At 36.7% G+C, this 26,985-nt stretch overlaps 1 protein-coding gene across 1 annotated transcript in view; it reads left to right on the plus strand.

The window, feature by feature from the left end:
* vipr2 (vasoactive intestinal peptide receptor 2) overlaps window positions 1-25,170 on the plus strand; it is a 37,281-nt gene extending 12,111 nt beyond the window's left edge. Inside the window, exons 4-13 of the mRNA XM_055182417.2 lie at window positions 3,944-4,035; window positions 13,593-13,690; window positions 14,067-14,202; window positions 16,211-16,361; window positions 16,996-17,056; window positions 17,171-17,240; window positions 20,099-20,190; window positions 20,700-20,835; window positions 22,659-22,700; window positions 23,119-25,170. Coding sequence (XP_055038392.1) covers window positions 3,944-4,035; window positions 13,593-13,690; window positions 14,067-14,202; window positions 16,211-16,361; window positions 16,996-17,056; window positions 17,171-17,240; window positions 20,099-20,190; window positions 20,700-20,835; window positions 22,659-22,700; window positions 23,119-23,292 — 1,052 coding nt within the window. The 3' untranslated portion in view covers window positions 23,293-25,170. The remainder of the gene's footprint in view (window positions 1-3,943; window positions 4,036-13,592; window positions 13,691-14,066; window positions 14,203-16,210; window positions 16,362-16,995; window positions 17,057-17,170; window positions 17,241-20,098; window positions 20,191-20,699; window positions 20,836-22,658; window positions 22,701-23,118) is intronic.
* The last annotated feature ends 1,815 nt before the right edge of the window (window positions 25,171-26,985 follow it).

Consider the following 26,985-nt stretch of genomic DNA (forward strand, 5'->3'; position numbering starts at 1 on the left):
TGCATTTACTTTGTAGATGTACCACCTTTTTATTTTATTAATGGTGATTTCAGGTGCATTCAGTTTGCCTGCTAGTTTCTCTTTTTCTTGTGTAATGGTGGCCGTTGATGCAGTGCTATGTGTAGGTGGCTGCTGTTTTGTTAGTCTGAGTATTAGAAAGCCTGCACAGAGACACTTTAATGCATGAAACACAAATGCACTGTATTTATACTTCACTCAAAGTCACAGCCTTTCAGCCTCGCATGAATCTATCAGTCATGAACAAAATTATTATTATTATAATTTATCAGTGGAACCATATGGCTTTACATAATGAGTGAGAACAGTGTGGTGTAATATAAAAGTAATTGTAGCAACCAAAGAGAAACTGTGATATTCATTATATAAGCAATGGTCAAACGAAAATGCTATTATACTTTCGTGGTGTCTAAATTAAAATTCTTTTGAAAACTACATATTAGAGAGCAGAGCATTTCTGTGAACTGACTCCCTAGAATGAATCGATATTTTCAAAGCAATTAGAGAGCAGACTGATTTGGTGAACTGATTCACTAAAATAAATTGCTCTAAATCGATTCACAATAGAGAGCAGACCGTTTCAGTGAACTGATTCACTGGAGTGAATTGCTCTTTTCAATGCTACATAATCGAGAGCAGACCGGTTTAAATGAACTGATTCACTAGAATGCATCACTCTTTTCAAAGTTACATATTAGAAAGCAGACTGATTTGGTGAACTGATTCACTCAAATAAATCGCTCCTTTCAAAGCTTTATATTAGAGAGCAGACCGTTTCAGTGAACTGATTCACGGGAGTGAATTGCTCTTTTCAAAGCTACATAATCGAGAGCAGACCGGTTTAAATAAACTGATTCACTAGAATGCATCACTCTTTTCAAAGTTACATATTAAAAAGCAGACTGATTTGGTGAACTGATTCACTCAAAGAAATCGCTCCTTTCAAAGCTTTATACTAGAGAGCAGGCTGATTGGTGAACTGATTCACTAAAATAAATAGCTTCTTTCAAAGCTTCATATTAGAGAGCAGACCGTTTCAGTGAACTGATTCACTGGAGTGAATTGCTCTTTTCAAAGCTACATAATCGAGAGCAGACCGGTTTAAATGAACTGATTCACTAGAATGCATCACTCTTTTCAAAGTTACATATTAGAAAGCAGACTGATTTGGTGAACTGATTCACTCAAACAAATCGCTCCTTTCAAAGCTTCATACTAGAGAGCAGACTGATTTGGTGAACTGATTCACTAAAATAAATCGTTTCTTTCAAAGCTTCATATTAGAGAGCAGACCGTTTCAGTGAATTGATTATATGGAATGAATTGCTCTTTTCAAAGCTACATGTTAGAGAGCAGAATGATTTGGTAAAAAGATTCACTGGAACGAAGCACTCTTCAAAGCTACATATTAGAGAACAGAGTATTTTAAGTGAACTGATTCTTCAGAATGAATTGTTCTTTTCAAAGCTAAATAATTTAGAGCAGACTGGTTTGAATGAACTGATCCACTAGAATGAATCTCTCTTTTCAAAGCTAAATATTAGAAAGCAGATTGATTTGGTGAATTGATTCACTAAAATAAATTGCTCCTTTCAAAGCTTCAAATTAGAGAGCAGACCGTTTTAGTGAACTGATTCACTGAAATAAATCGCTTTTTTAAAGCTACATATTAGAGAGCAGACTGATTTGGTGAACTGATTCACTAAAATAAATCACTCCTTTCAAAGCTTCACATTAGAGAGCTGACCGTTTCAGTGAACTGATTCACTGAAATAAATAGCTTTTTTAAAGCTACATATTAGAGAGCAGACTGATTTGGTGAACTGATTCACTAAAATAAATCACTCCTTTCAAAGCTTCAAATTAGAGAGCTGACCGTTTCAGTGAACTGATTCACTGAAATAAATAGCTTTTTTAAAGTTACATATTAGAGAGCAGACTGATTTGGTGAACTGATTCACTAAAATAAATCGCTTCTTTCAAAGCTTCACATTAGAGAGCAGACCGTTTCAGTGAACCGATTCACTGGAATTAATTGCTCTTTTCAACGTTACACATTAGAGAGCAGATTGATTTGGTGAACTGATTCACTAAAATAAATCACTCCTTTCAAAGCTTCACATTAGAGAGCAGACCGTTTCAGTGAACTGATTCACTGGAATGAATTGCTCTCTTCAACGTTACATATTAGAGAGCAGATTGATTTGGTGAACTGATTCACGAAAATAAAGCACTCCTTTCAAAGCTTCACATTAGAGAGCAGACCGTTTCAGTGAACCGATTGACTGGAATTAATTGCTCTTTTCAAAGCTACATGTTAGAGAGCAGACTGATTTGGTGAACTGATTCATTAAAATGAATAACTCTTTTAAAGCTACATATTAGAAAGCAGACTGATTTGGTGAACTGATTTAGTGGAACGAATTGCTCTTTTGAAAGCAACATATTAGAGAGCAGACGGTTTTGGTGAACTGATTCACTAGAACAAATCACTCTTTTTAAAGCTACATAGGCTTATTAAAGAACAAACAATTTTAAGTGAACTGATTCCCTGATTTGAATTACTCTTTTCAAAGCTACCTATTATTTTGGTGAACTAATTTAGTAGAATTAATTGCTCTTTTCAAAGCTACATAATTGAGAGCAGACCGGTTTGAATGAACTGTTTCACTAGAATGAATCACTCTTTTCAAAGCTACATATATTAGAAAGCAGACTGATTTGGTAAACTGATTTACTGGAACGAATGGCTCTTTTCAAAGCAACATATTAGAGAGCAGACCGTTTAGTGAACTGATTCATTAGAACAAATCCTACTTTTTAAGCGCCACAATAGAGAACAGACAATTTTAAGTGAACTAATTCCTGGATTTGAATCGCTCTTTTTCAAAGTTAGAGAGCAGTTTTGGTGAATTGATTCACTAGAATAAATTGCTCTTTTCAAAGCTACATATAAAAAGCAGATGGTTTTGGTAAACTGATTCACTGGGATTAATCGCTCTTTTCAAAGCTACATTTGAGAGAGGGCTGTTTAGGATCTTGTCAAATAAATTGCTTAATTTACAAACTGATTTACAATGATTTTGGTTTTCTAAGCTTAAATCTGTTATGACCTCTGGAATGTTGTGTGTTATATGATATACTGTATGAACTCTGCTGGGTTGAAATTAGTGTGACGTATGGTTTTGCAGATCATATCACAATTTTTTTGTGAAAATATGGGGCAGCTTGTAACTCTACAGCAGGGGCGTAGACAGAATTTTAGTTTTGGGGGTCCTATCTTAAAACTAGGGGGCAACTCGTATATAAATAAGTTTATATAAGTTATGCATAACAACGTGTGACATGAGCTAATCCAATCAAGTTTGAAAATAGCCGCATTTTACCGCACAGCATTTTGATTGGTCAATCTATTAATCAGACTAAGAAATCAACAATCTTATTTTATTTTAAGCAATTGGAAATTTGAGGGGGCCGGACATGTAAATGAGGGGGCCAAGGCCCATCCAGGCCCACTCGTGGCTACGCCCCTGCTCTACAGTACACACAGTTTATTTCTCACAGTTACTGCAATGTAACACATGGGTTGCATAAAATTTCAACATTTTAGTCCTAAACATTTCATGCTGTGAAATAAAATGCTGCAAAAATAAATAAGCAAGCCATAAAAAAGCATTGCACAATTTGTAATTGTTAACAGCTGATGGTTTGTGATGGTATAGTACTTGCAGTGGAAACCATTAGCTTTTTTTCTGAGAAATTAAATAGAAATGAAGCAGTATTTTGCCAACAGGGCTGGATATCTCTGTGTGTTTTCTGCTGTCTTTGTTTTGGTAGGTAAGTGTTATACTAGTGTTCATTGTCAGTCTGCCATCAGTCATTCTGATATATTAGTTATTAACCAAGCGATGTGTGTTTGTTTTAGGGATCATTAGAAGGAACTGCACTTCGAAAGGCTGGTCTGATGTGTATCCTAGCATCCCCAGTGTTTGTGAGTCCAAAACAAACTCAGACAAGGTGAGTAAGTGATCTTATGCGAGAGCCCACAGTCACTTTAATCTTTGATATACAACATGCCTCATTTAATAGATTAATTGTAAAACTACAAACAGCATTAGGATCATTGCATTATCCGTCCTGAAGGAGGTACGCATGAAAGTAACATCTGAATGATGCAGTCGTTCAGTGTGTGTGCTACGCCGACAAACAAAATCTCCATGTCTAGAGCCTAAGGCCACTTCAGGACTTGAAACCTTTTAGTGCCCACTTTCTAGCCCATATCTCTGCCAGCTGGGCCTACCTTTGGGGCAGAGACTGAGTTTGTGTGCGCTTGCTTGGAAATGTGTGTGCGTCTGTGTGTACGAGTGCCAACATGCAAGTGTGTGTTCACGCGTGTGTCAAGCGATGGAAGTTTGAAAGAAACAAAGCAGCTGGCTGTATTTTGATGGGCTCTCAACCAAATTGCTCCCAGTATTATATTTCTTCTCAAAGTCTCGAATTTGGAGACAAATGATTTTAGATGCGTTTGAAGTTGAAAAGAGTGCCAGAGAGCCAAAAAGAGAGACGATAAAAGAATCAAACAGTAGAGAGGTGCTTTGTTCCTTTATGGCAGAGAAAAGAAAAGAACTATAAATATCCGGTAGTACGTTTTGTATATTCTTACAACAGTGAATTTTCTTTGTTTATATCGTTTTTTTGGGCAGTTGCCCGAGAAACGTAGGGTTTTATATTGCAGTCGAGATGCTGTCGAGCAGGGAATCAGTCAGGAAAAATCATGAACTACTGTATTGAAAAGAAATGGCGGGAATTTCACAGGAAGTGAACCATGGCATGTTGGGTTGTGTTAAATTGGTGTTTATTTCGATGATGGTTAGGAGTGCGAAATCTCATTCAGTGTCATAATTTTGCATTTGCAAGCAACATGAACTAAAAATTGAAAATGTGTTTTGGCTGTTTGTTTACAAGACAATTGCAAACTTTGAGGCCGACACTGTTATCGTCTTCATGTAAATGACAAAAAGGTGAATTTGTGAAAATGGTGACATCAGATAGCACATGTACGTCTGTAAAATGTCTGGTAAAGATCTGGAGATCTGGAATACATCTGGTGTGTAAAAACATCTTAGAAAGAGCTGCTTTACATACATTCTAAATCAAAAAACGTCTTGTAGACGTCTTCAATATGTCTATATGACATCTTTTAGGAAACGTCTCAGAGACTTATTGCAGATGAGCAAACAATCTAAATAATACGTCTTGCAGATGTAAACGCAGACATCTAATAGACGTGTCCGAGATGTATTTGTGCTATCGGTGTATTACTTCAGATATTGTGATATCGCCAACTACTGGCCTGGCATGCAGCGTTTATAGTCATTTTCGTGGATCTGTGTGAACGAGGATCATTTAACAACATTGTCATTAATACACAAAGTTTTATTTGATGTAATTGTTGTTAAAGGGGTCATAGTGTGAAAATCAGACTTTTTCTATGTTTAAGTCCTATTATTGGGTCCCTAGTGCTTCTATCAACTTAAAAACGTGAAAAATATCAACCCAGTAACTTTGTTTGGGTAAGCCATTTTCTGAAAGCATGTGAAAAATTTTATCGTTCAGATTTCGCCTGTTTTGTGAGGTAGGTATCAAGGCGAATTACAATAATACCGCCTCTTAATCTGCACTATCCAACCACGGCAGTGCCATTTAGTGCAGAGAGAGAGAGAGAGAGAGAGAGAGAGAGAGAGAGAGAGAGAGAGAGAGAGAGAGAGCAGCACAATTGAGTTTCAATTACAACAAACCACCATCATTGTGATCGGTGTTTGCATTTCGTCAGCTCATTTGCATTTTAAGGGACACACCCAAAAACGGCAAAATCTCGTCATTGGCGGGGAAGCGTTTCTCTTAATTGACGAGATATCTCGTCAATGGCATTGAGAGAGTTAAATTGAAAAAAAAAAATTAGTGCTGCACAATTAATCGCATCGCAATCGCGATGTCAGCCTGTGCGATTATATGACAGCAAAATGTTGCAATTAAATAAATAAATATGTGGACTTGTTAACACAAACTTTCTGATAACAGTTTGATGATTTTCCTTGCTGTTTAAAAAAAGAAAGAAAAACTAACAAAAAAGGCAGTGCACGTGTGGCATGCACATGTGCGGTGTGCGTCGTCACTTATACCAGAGCGAAGATGGATGCAGACGAGGTTGACAATGATCTGGTAGCTAAAAAAAACCCTCTACGTCTGTTGTATGGCGGTATTTTGGATTTAGGAAAAACTCAAACAGGTCTAGAACAACACGAGGGTGAGAAAATAATGACAGAATTTTCATTTTTGGGTGGACTATCCCTTTAACATGCATGTAAAGCTGACCTGTAACTGAGCTTACTGTAATGAGGCCTATTTTAAATGTATTCATAGCCACCTGCCAGTGTTGTTATGTTTTCTCTTCGTTGCCATTAAGGAGTTGAAAGGACTATCCCAGTATCTTAACTCACCTTACCACATTCATCTTATGACTAGTAAATTTTGTAAGCTTTAGTCAAACAACATATCTTTTCACAATAGCAACATTGTACAGTCGTGGGCTTTTGTTGCAATAGCAAAACAAATTCAGTCTTAAAGGCATAATTTATGCAATAACTTAAAGTATAGCTCTGTGCTTCTTTACAGAGGTGGGGAACTCTGGGAATACAGGGAATGAAAGGAACGCTGGGAACTTTAAGCTTGCCAGTGTCTAATCTTGATATTGAATGGAGAAACTGGCATTTTGACGAATGGTAAAAGTATTTAAAATAACAAGTAAATCCACCTTAAACAAGACTCTCAGAAAAACTTTCAAGCTAAATAAGGCTAAAAATGCAGAAATTAATTTCTTATAACCAATTTAGGAATTTTGACTACATCGTTATTTATTTAAATGTCCCGGAGATATATAATTCAAAAGCAAAAATTTAAGCCAAGCATTACAGTGGAAAATTGTATAACTTAATGAATTATGATGATAAAAGGTTTAGTCTTAGTTAACAAAATAGCATTAAACTCTTTTAGTGGGAATACTGTATTCAACTGGCAATCAGTGCCATTTTTATAAAAAATGTCATATGGTTTGTGTTTTTATATTCTTTTACTCTGTGAGATCTCAGAGAGACTATTTGGTGTAGACTGTTTGTGAACATACGTCACACACTTAAGCAGTAAGGGCAAATGCTTCTCATGGTTGGATGAAGTTGTTGGTGGTACAGTACATGAGGTAGCAAGGATCACTTTCAGCCACTTTTGCATATGAAGTATAAGTATATGATTAAAGGAGATGCACACTGCGACTGCAGTAGCTGTCTGAAAAACATGAGCCTGCATATGAATTGAAACTGAAACTGAATTAAAACCGTCTGTTTGTTAAATGTGTTTCACATATGTTTACGTAGCTACGGGTGGTTGCTATGGATGCTGCGAAGTGATACACAGAATCGTTGGGTGCAGCGGCCATAAATAAATATCGTAAATAAAACACAGCTATTGACCAATCAGAATGAAGGACTGGAACTAATAGTTTAATTATTCTCAATATAGAAGGTCAATTAATATAATGGGGCTATATTATGCTTCACCTGCACCATTTTCAGGGTTCCCACGGGTCCTTGAAATCCTTGAAATTTTGTGAATCTGGGGGGAAAAATTCAAGGCCCTGGGAAGTTTTTGAAAATATACATAGATAGATACAGGTAATTGAAAGTGCTTGAATCTATTTTATGCAAGAAGTTTTCTGGAAAAAAATTCCATATTATTCCCTGTGTAGTGTAGTATAATATCATAAAATTTCTAGCCTTTTAAGCACACGTGTTTGACACATGAAAACGTCTCAGGTTACGTATTTAACTTTTGTTCCCTCAGAAGGGAACGAGACGCTGCGTCTCTCTTGTCATACTTCCTGAATCCCTGTAACGTCACCTTTTTGGAATATTTCAGATAGCGATATACTTCCTGGCTCCCGCGTCACCCTGTCTTTGTCGTTAAGCCTCACCATTGGTTGAATTTGATATACACATTCAGACGCACTTACCCCTGGAGGCGTCCCCAAAGTGTCATTGCAGTGACGTAGCGCGAGTTCCCTCGAAAGGGAACTCTGACAATGTATCTTTAAAGGTAACGCAATGTAACCTTGCTCTTACTTGAAATGTGTCCCTACATTTAGTCCTTGAATTTGAGGGTATTGGACCTGGAAAGTCCTTGAAAGGTCCTTGAATTTGAAATTAACTAAGGTTTTTGACGATTGTTTTTGCTCCTGACTTTTATATAAAAATGTCCTGTATTATGATTGGCTACCTAATTCGCATGTGAAAGCTGCAGCCATATTTTACACTGCCGTCCATTATACTAACCAGACATTGCTATGTAAACGTAAGCAGTCACATGTAAATATCCTCATGTTTCTGACGTCAATAAATGACCATTTGTAAATAAACATTTTTATTATAATTTTTTTTAGCTTAGTTTCCATACATATTGTGTGGCCTGGGAAGGGAGCGTTAGTGAATATTAAATCAGCAATGGCAGGACATCACCTTTGCAAAGTTTCCCATCAGAAATGTAGTGGAAGCACTTTTGACCTCAGCCTAAGTTTAGCGTGCACTTCTCCATAGGACGGCTGGCAGTTTGGGATGGTGCCGAGTTCACTCTCAGCTGCTGGCTTGAGCAATGACGGGACGGTTTGTTGTTTTTCATTCGGATGTCAGGGGTAAATCAAACATTAAAGCAATTTCCTGAAGGGTAGAGAGGGACAATCCTATCTTTTCAGGGTTTTTTCTTCAGTATTAGCAGAGATGAAAAGTAACATTAGGAACACAGGTGCACCACGAACCTGTCTTAACTCTTAACTTTAGACCACATACTGATGATCTTCCAAGAAGCAAGGCCATGGGCCACCTCAGAGAAATCAAAACAAGTGCATTGATGGATTCAATCGGACATTGAGCTTCTAAATTGGGATTATTGATTCTGTTTAAAAGGATTTGTTTTAGAGTTGCACTGCAAAACAACATTGTCACATGCATTATAACATACAGATATATTAAAACTTTCTTTCTTAGGCATTTGTGGATTGATTGATCTTATCTGTTTGTAAATGGCTTGAGTAAATAAGTGATATGTGAGTAAGTGACTAAACAATGCACTGGTCTGCTACATCTCACTTTTAAAAGTGTGAAATATTGGAGGTATTGTGCACGGGAAAAATGGTTTGTGCGCCAAGCGCACGGTCGAAAAGAGTTGTTCCTATTCTCGTAATGAGTAATGGGAGTGTTTTGGGCGTAGGGTGCAATAAACCAATGAGAGTCTAAGCTTTCATCCCCTTTAAAAGCCAATTGCATTGGCGCTATGTCAAATCTTTATTTAGATGACGGACCTTGTAAACTAAAAAACTAAGCGGAGGAAGAAGACCACCAGTTTGAGAATAATGTAATAAATTGTGTTTTCATTTTTATTGAAATTTAAATTTTTGGGATTAAAACCTTTAAAAGCCTTTTTCTTTCAGTCATAGAAGTACAATTTGCAGGCTTTTAATTGCTGTAAATGTATTGATATCCTACATAATCATTGTAATCTCATAAAATAATTTGCAAATATGCAAGAAAAGGTTTGTACTCTAAAAAAACAAACAAGAGATAAATAATTTATCTGAAGCGTTTCAGCACTCGGACAGCGCCATGGGATTTTTAAAAAGCAATACTTAAAATGTTTATCATCTCACCCTATCCACAGGTACAGTGTCATCATATACAATAAATCCATAGGGTACCATTTAAAAAACATTTAAAAACAGATGCATTTGTTTAAAGCAAAGCATTTATTTACTTACCAGGCGACAGGTGAAGCTGCTCTTTACGCCTTCTAACGTCTCATAATCGATCCTCATTTATGTCCAAGAGACTCAATGGTAATCTTTTACATTTTAATCCTTAAATCTTTCATATTTAAAAGCGTTTTTGTGCTGCTGCGCATTCATGTTTCTGATAAGCAAACCCGCGTTGTCGTCCCGTTTATAGGCGCATATTACTAATGCGCTCTTTAAATAACAAAAAAACATATTGCGCCATTAACTTTAGACCAGGTTTTTGTTGGTCAATGGTGTAGTCTATTTTAGTTGCCTAAAAAAATAACAACGCACCAACAATGCGCCTGAACACGCCTCATTTTCAGAACAGAATGCCCATGGGCGCAAAATTGGGCGCAAATGCATTTGCTATTTAAACAATGTGGCGCTTAATGTGAAAATGATAATTGCGCCGGGTTGAAACTAGCAAAAGACGCTTACATTGTGCATTGCGCAGCATTGCGTCGGATGTATGATAGAGCCCCAAGTGTCACTATCTGTTTGAAGCTCTCCAGAATATTTCCATGGGCATTTCTTTAAATGCATACCACATTCATCAATAAAGTAATGGCTATATGAGGAAGGAAACATTCTTTAAATCCATCGTTCCAACCACTGTATTGGCCTGCTTTCTCTCTCTTTATTTTAACAGCCACAGCTAGATTAACCCACATGTCACTTACTGTTTTATGGTTGACAGATTACAGGCTTGGTTTGAAATATACAAGTGTCAGAGAGCACCGCAGAGCAGGACATTAACAGTACAATGGTAACCAGGTACTTTTTATTATATAGTATCCTTCATAAAGAACCTTTTGCTGATTGAAACGTTCTTTGGGGAAAAACATAGTTATCATATGGCATTGCCTCTTTTTAGCACCTTTGTTAAAAATATTTGTTTCTTTATTGTTAGGGATTTATTAAAAAGTGAATATACTACATAATTATGGCAAGACTTTACAATAAAAGTAAATTCATTAGCTAACATAAACTAACAATGAGCAGTATAGTACAATACAATTGTGCATTAACTATGATGTTATGATTTTATAAATGTATTTGTAAATGCTGAAACTAACATGAGCTAAGATTAATACAGTAAATGCTGTATTGTGTATTGTTAGTTCAGCTAATGCATTAAATGGTGTTAACAAATGCAACCTTATTGTAAAGTACGGTGTTGTCATTTAATATAAATAACTAGTGCATTGTATAATACATTTTTCAAACTAAACTAAAACGAACAGTTTACAAGGACAGATAATCCAACAGTTGTAAAATATCCACCTCACACCGACTTCATAGGTTTAACACGGTTTTATGTTTAAAATACTACTGAAGGAATGTTCTTGTAGTGATGTTGTGGAGTGGGTGCTGTGGTCTTTTTGGGTCTGGAGTGCCAGGTTATATCGTCAGGCTGAAAGAATGTTGTTTATGGGGGATGAGTCGGTCTGAACTTCATCACACACTTCTACCACCAAGCAGGCTACCCGGCCAGTTCCACGGTTGTTAGTCACCACGTGATTCGCGAATCGTGAGAAATCGTGAGAGTTTAGGTCACGCACATAATTTATGTTTTATAGCCATCGCCTTTAAAACATAGCAGAGTGCTTAACACATTGATAGTGTTTGATTGGTGTACATTTTTTGCACTTGTGATTAAGTATAGCAAAAGTGATACAGACTGTATTGAGACCATGATACAATGATGGCAATTAGGTTAAATGGCAAAACCATAAATGGCCATCTTTTGATTTTTACCATGGTATAAAATAATTACCATATTCATTCATTATGGCGCATGGTATTCTAAAGAACTACAAAGATTACCATGGAGTTTTTTTGTGATTGTTGCGGGCAAAAATTCTTGATCTTGCGGCACGTTTTCTTAAAAAATGCAATGGAATGTGCGGGATATTTATGCAATTTTATGTGATGAAATTGTGGGAACTTGCAAAAGTTGCGGAAACTTGCAAAAACTGTTTTCTGCTTTTGCAGCTTTTCAATGATGTTCACTTCACATAATCACGTCACTTCATAACGTTCCCAAGGCGTTCCCAACAGGAGACGTGACTTTTTGCTACGAAAAGTTACGAAAAGTTGGCGATTATGAAATCATGGAAGCCCCGCATATTTTGTGAATCTGCAATTTATGCTGCGAAAGTGCGGCACACTTAAAAAATGTGTCCCCCGCATAAATATGCGGACTTTGGCTGATTATGCGTTAAATCATGCGATTAAATAAATATAAATCGCGTTTTTCTGGAGGGACTGACTTTCAAAAAGCATGTCATTGGCATGTGTCCAAATGTTTGGTAGCAGCCCAGTCACACGAAATTAGGTACCTATAGACACATAATTTTTTTATTCTTTTTCATGATACTGTCACGAATTTCCGCCTTTTTTGTGATCGTATAACGAACTTCTGTTTATGTGTCATTGTCATGTATTAGTCACTCAACTGTTTTGTCCTATTTTCTTTCCATTGTCGCTTCAGTTTAGGGTTAGATTTACATAAAATGACATCCTTACCCAAACACAACTATAACCCTAACGCCAGGCGACAATGGTTTAAAAATCGGAAAATATTAAAAAATATTTAAAAAATCCGATAAAATAATATAAATCAATGCTTAAAGTGACATCCTTACGCAAACACCAAATCTAACCCTAAACCGAAGCAACAATGGTTTGAAAATAGGAAAAATCTGTTGAGTAACCAATATGTGACAATGACACATAAACAGAAATTCGTGATACAATCACAAAAAAAAACCACGGAAATCCTTGACAGTATCACAAAAAAGAATCAAAAAATTATGTAACTATAGCAAACTAGACACACGAATGAGGCGGATACATGTATACCGTGGCACGAATGAGGCGTTAAGCTTGGCGTGGTATACACGAATCCGCCTTATTCACGTGTCTAGTTTGCGATACGAACTATAGGTACGTAATTTGTGATACGATCACGAAAAAACGGGGAAATTCGTCACAGCATCACGAAAAAGAATAAAAAAATTACGTGAATTTTGTGAGAGTAGATAGCAGCAGCAAGGGAGTCAAGAATTTTGCAACAAATCTCTTGGAAATCCTTAAAGAGCTTGAAAAATTTGGTGTTTAATCTAACCGTGGGTTCACACCAGCCACGTTTGAGGCGTCAAATTTGCGTCTACCACGTCTAGTTTGCTGCTTAAAAATGTACTCGCTTCATTTGCGCGTAAAAATTCTAGTCATCGAGACATTCACGCACGTCATGGGAGGGCCTTCCAAAGGCTTCTGTGACTCTGCTCGCTTCCTGTAATCACGTCACTACTACAGCAAGCTCTCGATTGGTTAATGTGCTGTGTTTTTCTGCCAAAGTTAAAAAATTTCAACTCGCTCGTTTGCAGCGGCATTTCTCAAGTTGCGCCATCCGGGCGAACTAGACGCGCGAATGAGGCGGAATTGCGTCTACCGCGCTAAACGCCTCATTCGCGCCGCGAGACCTCCAGACACGCGTCAACGCATCTTTACATTGACTTAACATTTAAATCACTCGCGCTTGACGCCTCTACCGTGGCTGGTCTGAACGTAGCATAAGAAATAAAATAAGTTAGCATATTTCATCTAAGGTGTTTTAAACAAATTAAAGTCAATGGTACACATAAGTGTCAAATGTATTTGTTTCTCATACAACGTTCTTCTTTCCATCAAGCTTGTTTTCTACATGGTGGTGAAGACCCTTTACACACTGGGACATAGTCTGTCTCTCATCGCACTCATCACAGGCAGCGCAATCCTCTGTCTCTTCAGGTTTGGATCGGGCCTTTAAATAGATTCATATTTGTGTCTGCTTTATTTTACTCTGCATGCGTGGATGGACGAGTCTGTCTAAAATAATTGTGATCATTAAGGAGTTGAGTTTGGCAAGCATTTGAAAGCCTGTAATTTTACTTTTTGACATTGAGGCTTAACATTATTCTTGGCTTCTTGTTTTAACCCGATAGTGTTTATCTTGCTGGAACGAAATTATTAATTTAAGAAGCTGTCTGAAGTTGTGATAAATAAAACGTTGCTTAAGACATCTTTGAAATTTCCTCACAAACTAAACACAACTACAAACAGAATTATCATTAGACGTCACAGATGTTGATTTACGGTGATGTCCTTTGCTCTTCCACTCCATCAGAAAGCTTCATTGCACGAGGAACTACATCCATCTGAACTTGTTCTTCTCATTTATACTGAGAGCTGTTGCGGTGTTGGTCAAAGATGCCATTTTGTTCTACCCTGAGAACGTTGAGTGTACGAAACAGCCATCGCTGGTGAGTGACTACTGATCCAGGAATGAACTGAGAAATCTTTAAAGATATTTTGGGACACTGCTTTCTAGAGTTATTATTCATGTTACATTTATGACAAGCATTAAAAATTGAAATATACAGTATGAATTTTACTTTGAGAAGAACCACAATCTAAGTAGGGCTAAATATACATTTTATAGGGACGTGTGTAATTTATGTGGCATTAGTGGCACCATTTGAACTGTTTCTAAATTCTTTAGGAATAAATAGCCCCGCTTCCAATCTCACGCCATTGGTTTAGTCATACTGTTTGAGCCATATTATTTACTGTAGTAGTCACCCCCTGAAAGGATTATTTATAGTTGTCTGTGCACATTAAACTAGAATATGAAAAATATCCTAACATCAAAAAAATGACACACTTCACTTTTAAGCTAAGCTTCACCTTTAAGTAACCAGCTTAAGCTGAGCTTAAATTTCTTAAAACATGCATACTGTCAACAACCCACATTTTATGTTTCATCAGTTTCAAAAAGTGAATTTTTCTGTCACAGCAGATCTTAAAATACAAATTCATATACTGCATAAACATGTTTACTTGCCAAACCAGTATTACATTTGAATTAATGCATTTGACAGATGCTTTTATCCAAAGTGACTTACAGTGCATTTTTCATTAGTATGTGTGTTCCCTGGGAATCAAAAAGGTACAAAAAGCTTTTTCCAGGGATGACACGATTTTACGGTTTGTAGCATTTAGGTACAGATATATACAGATACCAATATTTTGTGTATCTGTGAAGTACCAATCTGCTTTCTTAAAGTGATAGTTCACCCAAAAATTTTAATTCTGTCCTTTTTTACTCATTCTGATGTTGTTATAAACCTGTATAAATTTATTTGTTTTGATGAACATGAAAAAGATATTTTGAGGAATGTTTAAAACTAAACCGTTCATCAGCCCCAGTATTCTTATGAAAGTGAATGGGGTTCATGATCGGTTTGGTAACAAACATTCTTTAAAGGGACACTCCATTTTTTTTGAAAATATGCTCATTTTCCAGCTTCCTGAGAGTTAAGCATTTGATTTTTACAGTTGTGGAATCCATTCAGCTGATCTCCGGGTCTAGCGCTACCACTTTTAGCATAGCTTAGCATAATCCATTGAATCTGATTAGACCATTAGCATCGTGCTAAAAAATAACCAAAGTGTTTAGATATTTTTCCTATTTAAAACTTGACTTTTCTATAGTTACATTGTGTACTAAGACCGACGGAAAATAAAAAGTTGCGATTTTCTAGGCAGATATGGCTAAGAACTATACTTTCATTCTGGCGTAATAATCAAGGACTTTGCTGCTGTAACATGGCTGCAGCAGGCACAATGATATTACGCAGTGCCTAGTCCCTTTGGTAAATTTCAATAGCATGGGACTATTTTCCCGACTGCGTGGTATCATTGCGCCTCCTGCAGCCATGTTACGGCAGCAATGTCCTTGATTATTACACCAGAATGAGAGTATAGTTCCCAGCCATATCGACCCAGAAAACCGCAATCTTTTATCCTTGTCGGTCCTAGTACACGATGTAACTACAGAAGAGTCAAGTTTAGATAGGAAAAATATCAGAACTTTTTTGGTAATTTTTGAGCGTGATGCTAATGGTCTAATCAGATTCAATAGATTGTGCTAAGCTAAAAGTGGTAGCGTCAGACCCCAAGATCAGCGGAACGGACCCCAAAACGGCAAAAATCAAATGTTCAACTCTATGAGAGCTGGAAAATGAGCATACCTTCAAAAAAAGTGGAGTGTCCCTTTAAAATATCTCCCTTTGTGCTCATCAGAACAAAGAAATGTATACAGGTTTGTAACAACATGACAGTGATTAAATTAAAACAAAATGTTTGGGTGAACTATTCCTTTAAGGTACAAATGTGTACTTTTTGAAAGGGTACCATCCCAATGACAGCGTTTGTACTTTTAATTTCCGAGATGGCAAACAGTTAAGATCTTTATTTCTGTGTTGTTAGATTGGTTGCAAAGCCAGCTTGATCATCTTGAACTATTTCATTATGGCAAACTTCTACTGGCTGCTGGTGGAAGGGCTGTACCTTCACACCCTACTGATGGTCATCTTCTCCGAAAACAGACACTTTATCATCTATCTGCTCATTGGATGGGGTAAGCAACCCTCCCTCCAGTTAAACCAGCTGTGAATAGCTTACTGTACACTATACTCTGTCCTGCCTGTAACCTTAGCGTCAGCTGCATCTGCTTCTTATTTTTCCCTAAATCATTTGTTGCCCCTAAACAGATAGCACGCAACCTTTGAGTATCATTCACGTCTTTTTTCACATATACGTTAGTTTAATAAAGCAATATTTGACTGTGAAGATTAGATAATATTCACCCCCGCTGCATTTGATGCATTATCCTGCCAGATGTGAATGTGTGCGTGCATACAGAATCAATTCAGCACATACGGCTCTTCATGGCGTGTAACACTGAATGTCTCCCTCTAGCTAGTTCATTTAAACACTTCTGAATAGATCTTGATTCATTTGTGTAGGACAGAAGGTGGGTGTGGTTTGCTAGATTCATCATATCAACACCCCGGTTAGCTTCCCTTTCATTAAGATAGCGATGACAAACATAACAAAGAACATTATTTATGTGTCTGTCTGTATGTTTGTCTGTCTGTCTGAATAATGAAGCTATTTATAACAGTCAAGTATTTACATTTAGTGTCATATACAACCTATGTATTTATGATCACGCTGTAGGGAATTTTACCTTTGATATATTCTCCACGCAGGATTTCCCACAGTGTTTGTGATTTCTTGGATCATTTGTAGGATTTACTTTGAAGATACAGGGTAAGTCGAGCACATGAGACTTTCAGTCCCAAGTGTTTAACTCACGCACAGCATATTACATTGCTATCCCTGTTGTGAACGCACTTCTAACTATTTAATATCTCCTCTTAATAGATGCTGGGAAAGAAATGATGTACCGCTTCCCTGGCGAGTGATCAACTGGCCGATCATGGCGTCTGTTATTGTTAGTATAAGCTCAGATTGATGCCTATAAACAGCCATATATACTGTCAGACAGAGAGGAATCTACCAGTCAGGCAGATGAAAGGATGTGCTGAGTCTTAAAAATAATGTACAGTACATATCTTGAATGAGACGTGAAGATCCAGCAAACTGTCGCTTTGTGCCTCTCTCAGCACACGTGGCATCGAGTTGAGCAGAATCTCTCTTGGGTCTAGTGTGCCTTTTCTGTTTTATTAAGCTTCACCTGCAAAAAAAAAAAGGTGGACAGCATGATGGCCGTGTTTGACAGCTTCGCCTGAACACGTTCAGGTCAAAATGTTATGGTTGTTCAGCTCTCATCATGAGCCAAGTAACGTCAGTGTAGGCCTAAAAGAAAACAGGGCCGTCAATTGAACACGTTTCTAAACCAGGGTATAAAAGTTATCTTTTTCACGCGTATCTGAGTTTTTGTTCTAACCAGCTGCAAGGTAGCTCTGTTTGCACTGAAAAATTTCATTATTATTTTAATTTAATTTCATAATTGTCAATTTTTAAGCCTAAATTTCTTGTGTACAATTTTGGTGATAATCAATCTTTGTATAACTCTCACCATACCTCAAGTGATGTTAACCACAGCTAATACTGATGCATCCCAGCAAGCAATAGCCATCATTTCCCCATCTAGGTTAACTTTAGACTCGATATAGTCTGGCTATGAGTAACACACTTCAAATAAATGCCATTTTGGACAAAAAAACCTTGCGAGATGATTTTCCATCATGTCTGTCTTTGCATTTCCCTTCAAATATAAATAGCGAATTGAAAATGCGCCCAATATAAACAGCAATTTCACATAAACTCCAATATATTGCAAAAAAGTTTGTTTTTCAGCCACTTTTACATTTACAGTTGGGTGATTCTCACGAAATCCAGACTTAAAGCCATTTTTTGCACATATAAGATTAAGGTCTGAACTTACTATAACTATTATTTTTAGAGGATTAAAAATATTTCCTATAGAATTATATATTTTTTAGATTATCATAAAAAAATATATCATTACCGCAACATGATATTACGTTAAATATATGCATTTATCATGTTTCGGTAATGAGAACTAAAAAGTTGTCTTGGTACTAAATTAAAATTAAAAAACTTTTATCTGGAGAGAAAAAAATAAGAACTGCTTACCTGGTAGCCATCTTGAGTGTCACAGTCAATTATGTCCCTCCCAACATATTTTTTTTTTTGAAAATGTTAGTTCATTGAGGGCTTAAACAATGATTGAAAATTGTTGCGGAGGATGAGAAAATTTTTCTTGTACACATTTATATTCCTGATTATTGTCTCTACATTTACCAATGATCACCAAATACCACATGTTTCTTTACTGTAAATGTTTATAGTATAATATGCACTGAAGCTTTTTATTTTTTAAATATAAATATTTCCATGTCAAAGAACCCAAATCCAGTCATGGACACTTTGCGGTAATTAAAAATTTCCCATTAAATGTGGAAAAAACAACTTAATTGGTTTGTATGATGTCATTTGAAATCATGTGCAAAATAGTACCTGAAGAGATGTTTGTAACTGTATGCTTCTTATTTTGATACTCTTACTTTGCATTTACTTTTTTATCAAAATGTTTCATGACACCTCATAAATCTAATTTCGCGAGAATCACACAGTTGCATTTACAAGTCACATGATTATTCCTTAAATTAATTTTTTTAAATTGATTAATTAATTAAATTAAATTAATTTAAATTGAATTGAATTAAATATAGCGTGGTATGTTTGTTTGAAAGACAAGACAGAGGAGGTGTGGTCGACTTCATGCGGCGTCACAAGATCAGACAAGCACATGACATCAAAACACACCGAGAGCGATTTGAGAGTCGACTGCTCTGTATGCTTTCGAGTCGCTTTCGAATGAAGTCGAACTCACTCGTCGGCATGGTTTTTTGAATGACTTACCAAGAGAAAACAAAATTACGTTTTAGTCACATAACATCGGCAATGAAAACGAAATTTACAATAGATTTGTGTTGAAATAACGCTAAAGTTTTGCGCAAATCTTTAATTGAAACGCAGCTATAATTACAAGGTGTTTGGTATCATTTATTCATTTATTTTATTTCATCTATGGTTAGACGTCTATTAGACATCTTTTAGATGCAAAATTGCTTGCTGGGATCTCTCTGTTAGCCACAACATCACTCATAGATGAACCTTTGACTAAGAGTGTATTTTTGTTTAGGTTGGACTCTTATTAGAGAATTAACTATGATGAACAGACACAAGTGCTAGCTGACATTTTTACTATCTGATGCACCGTAATGAAAATTCCTGTCAGATCCCGAAACCAAAACCAACTGGGGTTTACTTTGAATCTAACTAAATCTGGATTATTCATGTGCATTCTGCTTTTTCTCCATGCCAACACCTCTGTTATCAGATGTTCAAGTTATGGCTTCTGTTCAAATTTTAAGCCAGGTTTTGTAAGACTGCCATTTTCTTTCAGCCATAAAATGCCAAAGTTTATTTAGTTGGTTTGAACATGACGAAAATGTTTAGATGATCAAATATCACGAAGATGTTTGCATGGGAAGTATTCTAAAGGTCATACCAGATTTACGAAGCTTTCGTAATGTAACAGCTGCACTTTTTTTGCAAGTCTTACAAAATGTCCTGGGCTCTTATTGTCAGATTTTTGGGAAATGTGAGGTGAAAAGTTCAGCGATCATGCTCCAAACAGTTTTCAAGCTGTCAGGATAAAGTCATGGCGTTGAAAAGGAATATATTATATAAATATATATATATTTTTATTCATTGCTTATAATGATCTCTTTCTGTATCTCTTTCTTTATTCTTTAGTTAAACTTCATTCTGTTCATCAGTATCATTCGAATCCTTGTCCAGAAATTGAGATGCCCAGATGTTGGTGGAAATGATCAGTCTCAGTACAGGTATTACTGTATTATAATAAACTACATTTACCACAATAATATTTTTTATTCTCATCGCCCAGGACTTTTACAGTCCAGCTAGCAGTACATCAGCAATTATAGTTGAACCCTTTGTGGTCATAGCCGAGTTCTCTCTTTAAAATTTACCAGTGTAAGCATCAATCTCAGTAAAATGGGTTGAAATGGATGGCTGTGCTCCATTTTTATCAAAGTCATCCATTATGTATTGTGAAATGCTAAATGCGTTTGCATTGCAAAGGCGGTAAAATATTAATGCTCCTGTTTGTAGTAATCTGAGTTTTTGAGTGCCACGGTATGCATGTGAGTGCACCGTCACTAATGCGCGAGAGCCTTCGCTCTCTTTCAGATGCGTTTTCTCCTTTTAGTTCTTCTAAACTTGGGTTTTCTAAACATCTCTCCGTTGTTTGCTTGGAAAAACACTACAGATATTACTATGCTAATACTACATTTTTTCAAGCCAGTACTGTTACTGCTTTCTCTATTTTCAGGAGGTTGGCCAAGTCCACACTTTTGTTGATTCCTCTCTTTGGAGTCAACTACGTTGTTTTCGTTTACTTCATTCATGAAAATGGAGAAATGGAAAATTACAAAATATTCTTTGACCTTGGCCTGGGGTCCTTTCAGGTATGACTGAATGTTTAAGAATCACTAATCAATGAACAGACTTCATTGATATTGCAAAATATGAATGTCTTGCCTAGTATTTTTGTTGTTTTTTAGTATAAATACATACAAATTTTGTCTGGGTCTGCTTTTAAGCCCAGGGTTTGTTTTTTACGTGTATGCGAACGTATGCCCACGGTCCAACGCACAGCCTTGCAAAGCATAGTTTATTAGAATCATAAGTATATGCCAGCCTGATCTCACAAGAATTCGTACATATTTTACGAGTTGAATTTGTATGAATTCATACAAAGTTAATCATGCTAAAACGTATGATTCTCATGAAAAAACAACAACGAAACCAAACTGCTAACCGGTGACTTCTTTTTTCGAAGTTCGTCACAACATGTATGTAGCCCGTCGTCTGTGGTTTGTAATTTCAAAATATGTGTTCTGCGTGTCGAGCGATCATATCACTTGTCTTGGCAGAATAAGTGTGTGCTCCAGACGCGTCTAAACGGTTTATGGTAAAAGAGACGCTCGCGTTTGCTAGATACTCGCATAATCTCATGCGTAATCAGAGTTTAATGTCAAGTGAGTGTCTTGCGTGTATTTTGTAAACGTGAGCCTCTCTTTTATCATAAACGGTTTTGACCGGTGTGCAGCAGTCACTTACTTTGACAAAACACGTGATGCACATGGTTCACATAAGAAACACACATGACACTCCCAACACTTATTTGAATTAGCGCCCCTCGGATGAGCAGTCACGAGCCGCCACTGCCCCTATAGGGGGTCGCACACCGGGCGTGCAGCTCAGCGCCACGCCGTTATAAAAAAACCGAACACATTGTTTTCTATGAGTATATGCACACCGCCGCCGACAGATGGCGCCTGTTCGTGCCACCCAGCTATGGCTCAAAAAGTTGCCCAAATCCCTGTCGCGCCACTCACATAGTTTAACATTAAATAACATCATATTTGTCCCAAATCATTAATGATTAACATTGGCTGCTTACGTATATTTTGCATTTTGAAGTTGACGCTCTATGACGAAGCTTGCGCTATTTAATGTGCACTTCCGGTTTACGATACCTCCGAGTTGTCCTATATGCGACGCGGCGCTGAGCTACGCGTCCGGTGTGCGACCCCCTTAAGCCCGCACCTTATTCCAAAGTCAAGGCAAATCGTACAAAAACTTACGAATTTGGTTGTATGAATTAATATGCATTAGCCAACTCGTAAAATATGTATGAATTCTTGTGAGATAGCGTTGCGTATGCAAACGTTCGGCAGATTGGGACAAAATTCAACGCATCTCCTGGGCTACATACTACCCAGAAGCAAAAACCGAGACGTTGAAATGACAGCTAACTATAGACCTACTATAGTCCGACTATGAGCAACCTACTTCTACCCTAAATAACCTTGAATTTGGATACATGCCATTTTTGCAAAAAACTTGAAGATGTATGATATACCGACATGTAAGCAAAGTCAACGGTTGTTCCAGGTGTTCGCTTTTATTTTTTCTTAACGTTTACATATCGTCTATTCTTGAGCTTTTGTAGACGTCTATTAGACTTTCACAGACAGCCCAAATTTAGCTTTGTTTTAGCCAAAATTGCTTTGCTGGGTACATACTCCTGTATGCGCATGTGCGACAATCTAATCGTTGCACGTACAGTACTCTCACACTCTTATTATTACAAAAAATGCTTCACGCGCTCTGTATGCGCCCCCTCGCATACGCGTAAAAATGGACCATACTTCAGCCTTTATGCTGCATTATTGGTGTTATAAAAATTACAAATGTCTTCTTAATCTTAATTTTCTCTTTTCAGGGCTTGGTGGTTGCGATTTTGTATTGTTTTTTGAATTCTGAGGTCAGTCTGCAGTCCAACTGATAACTCACAGCTGTACAAGACTAGACTATTAAAACATGAAATTTATACCACATTGTTTTAATTATTTTATCAAGTCAACATGAAACCATTTACCACCCATTTTACTTTTATAATGTGTATGTCGAGTGCCACTGGGAAATGTCACTTGGCTTCGGATTGGATTGTAAAAAGCCAATATATCATAGGTGGTTTAAGGGAAGGGGTTATTAAATAAGCTCTTGGTAACATAAGTCAAAAAGACGAAAGGCAGAACAAGTTATGTCAAACATTCGTTGTCCAGTCCAGGCACACGTATAAAGAACATAAATGGTTCATGTTGACCTTAAATTGCATGCATAAAATACAAATATTTCCCATCCATGCTATTCTTAAAGACAATGCTCATGTATTTATTTAGGTTCAAAGCGAACTCAAGAGAAAATGGAGGAGTTTGCGCCTGAAGCGATACATTGGCCGAGACTATCATCTGCACAATTCGTCTATATCCAAGAATGGTGCTGACAACATGGTTCAATTCCACCGCAACTCCAGAGCACAGTCCTTCCTGCAGACGGAGACCACCGTGGTGTGAAACATACCAGGAGCTGCAAACAAAAAGAGGGGCTGCCAGTAGATACATCAGTGACTTCACTCCCTCTCATCTAACAGTATATTTTTCAAACAAGACTGAACCATGGGACTGACATGCAGTACACACAAGATAGAGCCTGTATCTCAAAGTGATTGTATCTCAGTCTTTTAATACCAAATTTGGCTATAGATTACCAAAATATAGTACAATAAAGTAATGAAAACACAAGCTAAACCAAACCGTGAGAAAGAGACAACATTGTTGATATTAAAAACTGTAATTCATGCAGAAACTGTATATATATATATCTGGCGAACACTTTACTGTAGTATGTAATGGTGATTATGTAACGCTGTTATGTAAATACTTCTTAAGGCCTGCGGCTATTTTCTTTGATGCTTTTGAAGACATGCAGTACTCTTGATTTTCGATGCTACCAACACAGCCAGCAACGTGTTTAATATATCTCAGAATGAACTGGAAATCCTAAGAACGTGCTCAGTATCTTGGATAAATGAAAGATGTGGATCATCTCTGCAGCAAGCTCATATGTGAGGTTTTTATATAAAGGATATTATTGCTGAATGCGTCCAGCTCAGTTTGAGAAGATGTCTGGTTCAAAAGATTATGTTTATTACTTTTCTTCATGGACAATTTGGAGATTGGACTAAAGCCTGCTAAAATGTGTTGTGTCTACACACTTAAGAATTGTTTTACTCTTATACCTTCGGGTTATTGGAAAAAAGGGTGTGAATGTTATATACTCAAATTTGAAATTATATTCATTTCCATGTTACATATATGAGACCATGTCTGTGAAATCCATGCCTCATAATCTAATTTTGAGATTAGGATCTCCAAAGTTTGATTTTAACCTTTGACAAGGCCTTACTAAGTCTATATTAAAGATATCCATGTTATATTTTCACAGAATGCTCCTTGACAATGTTATATCAAATCTCAAAAAATTTTTAGCTAGGTTTTTCCAGTCAGGGTCACATAATATAATATAATATAATATATTCATTTCTTTGTTTTTTCATGTAGATTTTCCAAGAGATTTCAAGAGTCTTATGAATAATAAATTAGGTGTATTCACAAAAAATATATTGCATAAATATTTCCATACAAAAAAGCTGATAGGTCCTTATTGTCATTATTATATACAACAAAAAAATCCCATTCTCATCAGTCATTTCAATGGGAGATGTTGATTGTGTTTCTGATTAAATTTCTTTTGCAGATATTTGGGGGTTGGGAAATGTGTGTAATGAATCCTGCCATCCAAACTCTTTTCATTCATCTGAAAAATAGATAATTAATCCAGTAGACAGTTGAATGCAGATTTAGGTCAAGTGAACTGACAATACAGTGAGAATGAGGGCGTATGAAAGTGACATTTCAGTGTGTTCTTTATCCTTCGCCATTGTTGCGAGCCGCTTCTGGGAAGTGCGGCCCAGAGACGGTGGAGTGGAGGTCGGATTTCGTCGAGTAGACCTGAAGAGCGAAAAGACCCCGGCAAAGCACGTGCAAGGATGAAATCATCTAAAGTGACACAGATGCCATGGGCAGGGGCATTCAGCATCATTATGAGACTGTCAGATGGAGATAAATGAAAGAGCTTAAATTAGAAGATGCAGTGCGTTGGTTGAATTAATATGTAAGGGAGGTATAGCTGGATTTATTGTGAAGTACAGTATGACTTTTGTGCTTTTTGAAAGACACATGCATTTATGGTGTAAAAACTTGTATATGAAAAGTGAATGCATTTTTTATTGTATTTAACCATTTGTATTGCTTTCTCTTTATTGCTTTACTACGCAGAAAACAAATCTGTGAACTGTATTGGCATTTTTCAATAAATGTGGTATATTTTTAGATTTGGTATTTAGTATTTTTGTGAAATATTATGTAAAAATTTTGCTGAAGAATCCATTTTACACAGCTGCATAAATGTATAGCACATACTACTAACACAAACAACATATAGTCATTTAAATTTATTATGAGTCCTTATGACCTGGCTTGAAGAGTAGTTTTCTTTCCTGTGTAGACATTTCCTGTTAAAAAAGGAAGTTGGTGTGGACATATCAAAGGGCGTTTATTGTTTTTAAAATAGCTGACCTTTGGTTTACATAATTTTATGGACACATTAAGTGAGTACTACATGAATTGTCAGTAGTCAGTTGCTGTCCATTTAAAAGCATGGATCTGGTAAAAGTGAACTGTATCAACGTTTAATGTCTCTAACACTTTAGCTTCACATCAAATTTAAATTCAGATTTATTTCCACTTTATTTCTGCACTGTAAGATATGTGCCGAAATTGCTTTTTGCAAATTTTAGGTATAATCAACTTGGATTTACAAGTCAGTTCAACTTTATTTTTAAAGATTTTTTTATCTTGACTAGTGTTGAGTTGCTGTAACTTATAAAATAAAGTTGAATTAGTTTAACTTAACTATTTCAACTTTATTTTATAAGTTACAGCAAAAAAGTTAAAATAAATCCAAGTTGATTATTACGGAGCCCCTAAGGGGACATGGCGCAAAAATTAAATAAATGTTAGTTTCGCAAGTGCACGTGAAACTATCCCGTGCTCACGTGAAACTATTGCGTGCTCACGTGAAACTTCCCTGTGCGCACGTGAAACTTTCGTGTGCGCACGTGAAACTTCCGTGTGCGCATGTGAAACTATCGCGTGCGCATGTGAAACTTTCGATTTCACGTGTACACGCGATAGGTTTATGTGCGCGCGTGAAAGTTTCACATGAGCACGTGAAACTAAACTTAAAAATTTTTTTACTCCAGTGTCACCTTAGGGGTTCAGTAGATTATACTTCAAAATTGAAGTGCAAAAATGTTTACAGTGAAAAATCTGCATACAATCTGATGCAATTAGTTGTAAATGTTCCCCATTAAACATTAGACTTCTGATGGACATGCAAATCATGTCTATATTGTGTCCGTTTGTCCAAGACCAATTCTGGGCGTCTGCAATCAAAAGTTGATTTATTTCACTAATTCCATTCAAAAAGTGAAACTTGTATATTATATTCATTCATTACACACAGACTGATATATTTCAAATGTTTATTTCTTTTAATGTTGATGATTATAACTGACAACTAAGGAAAACCCAAATTTAGAAAATTAGAATATTACTTAAGACCAATACAAAGAAAGGATTTTTAAAAATCTTGTCCAACTGAAAAGTATGAACTTGAAAAGTATGAGCATGTTCCGCACTCAATACTTAGTTGGGGCTCATTTTGCCTGAATTACTGCAGTAATGCTGCGTAGCATGGAGTCAATCAGTCAGTGGCACTGCTTTGGTGTTATGAGAGCCCAGGGTGCTATGATAGTGGTGTGGTGTATCGCTTCTTCCTATTCACAATACCCCATAGATCTTCTATGGGGTTAAGGTCAGGTGAGTTTGCTGGCCAATTAAGAAAAGGGATACCATGGTCCTTAAACCAGTTACTGGTAGCTTTGACACTGTGTGCAGGTACCAAGTCCTGTTGGAAAATGAAATCTGCATCTCCATAAAGTTGGTCAACAACAGGAAGCATGAAGTGCTCTAAAACTTCCTTGGACCTCAGAAAACACAGTGGACCAACACCACTAGATGACATGGCACCCCAAACCATCACTAACTGTGGAAACTTTACACTGGACCTCAAGCAAAGTGGAT

The sequence above is a fragment of the Misgurnus anguillicaudatus genome, chromosome 25 (assembly GCF_027580225.2).
Source record: "Misgurnus anguillicaudatus chromosome 25, ASM2758022v2, whole genome shotgun sequence".
Classification (NCBI taxonomy): domain Eukaryota; kingdom Metazoa; phylum Chordata; class Actinopteri; order Cypriniformes; family Cobitidae; genus Misgurnus; species Misgurnus anguillicaudatus.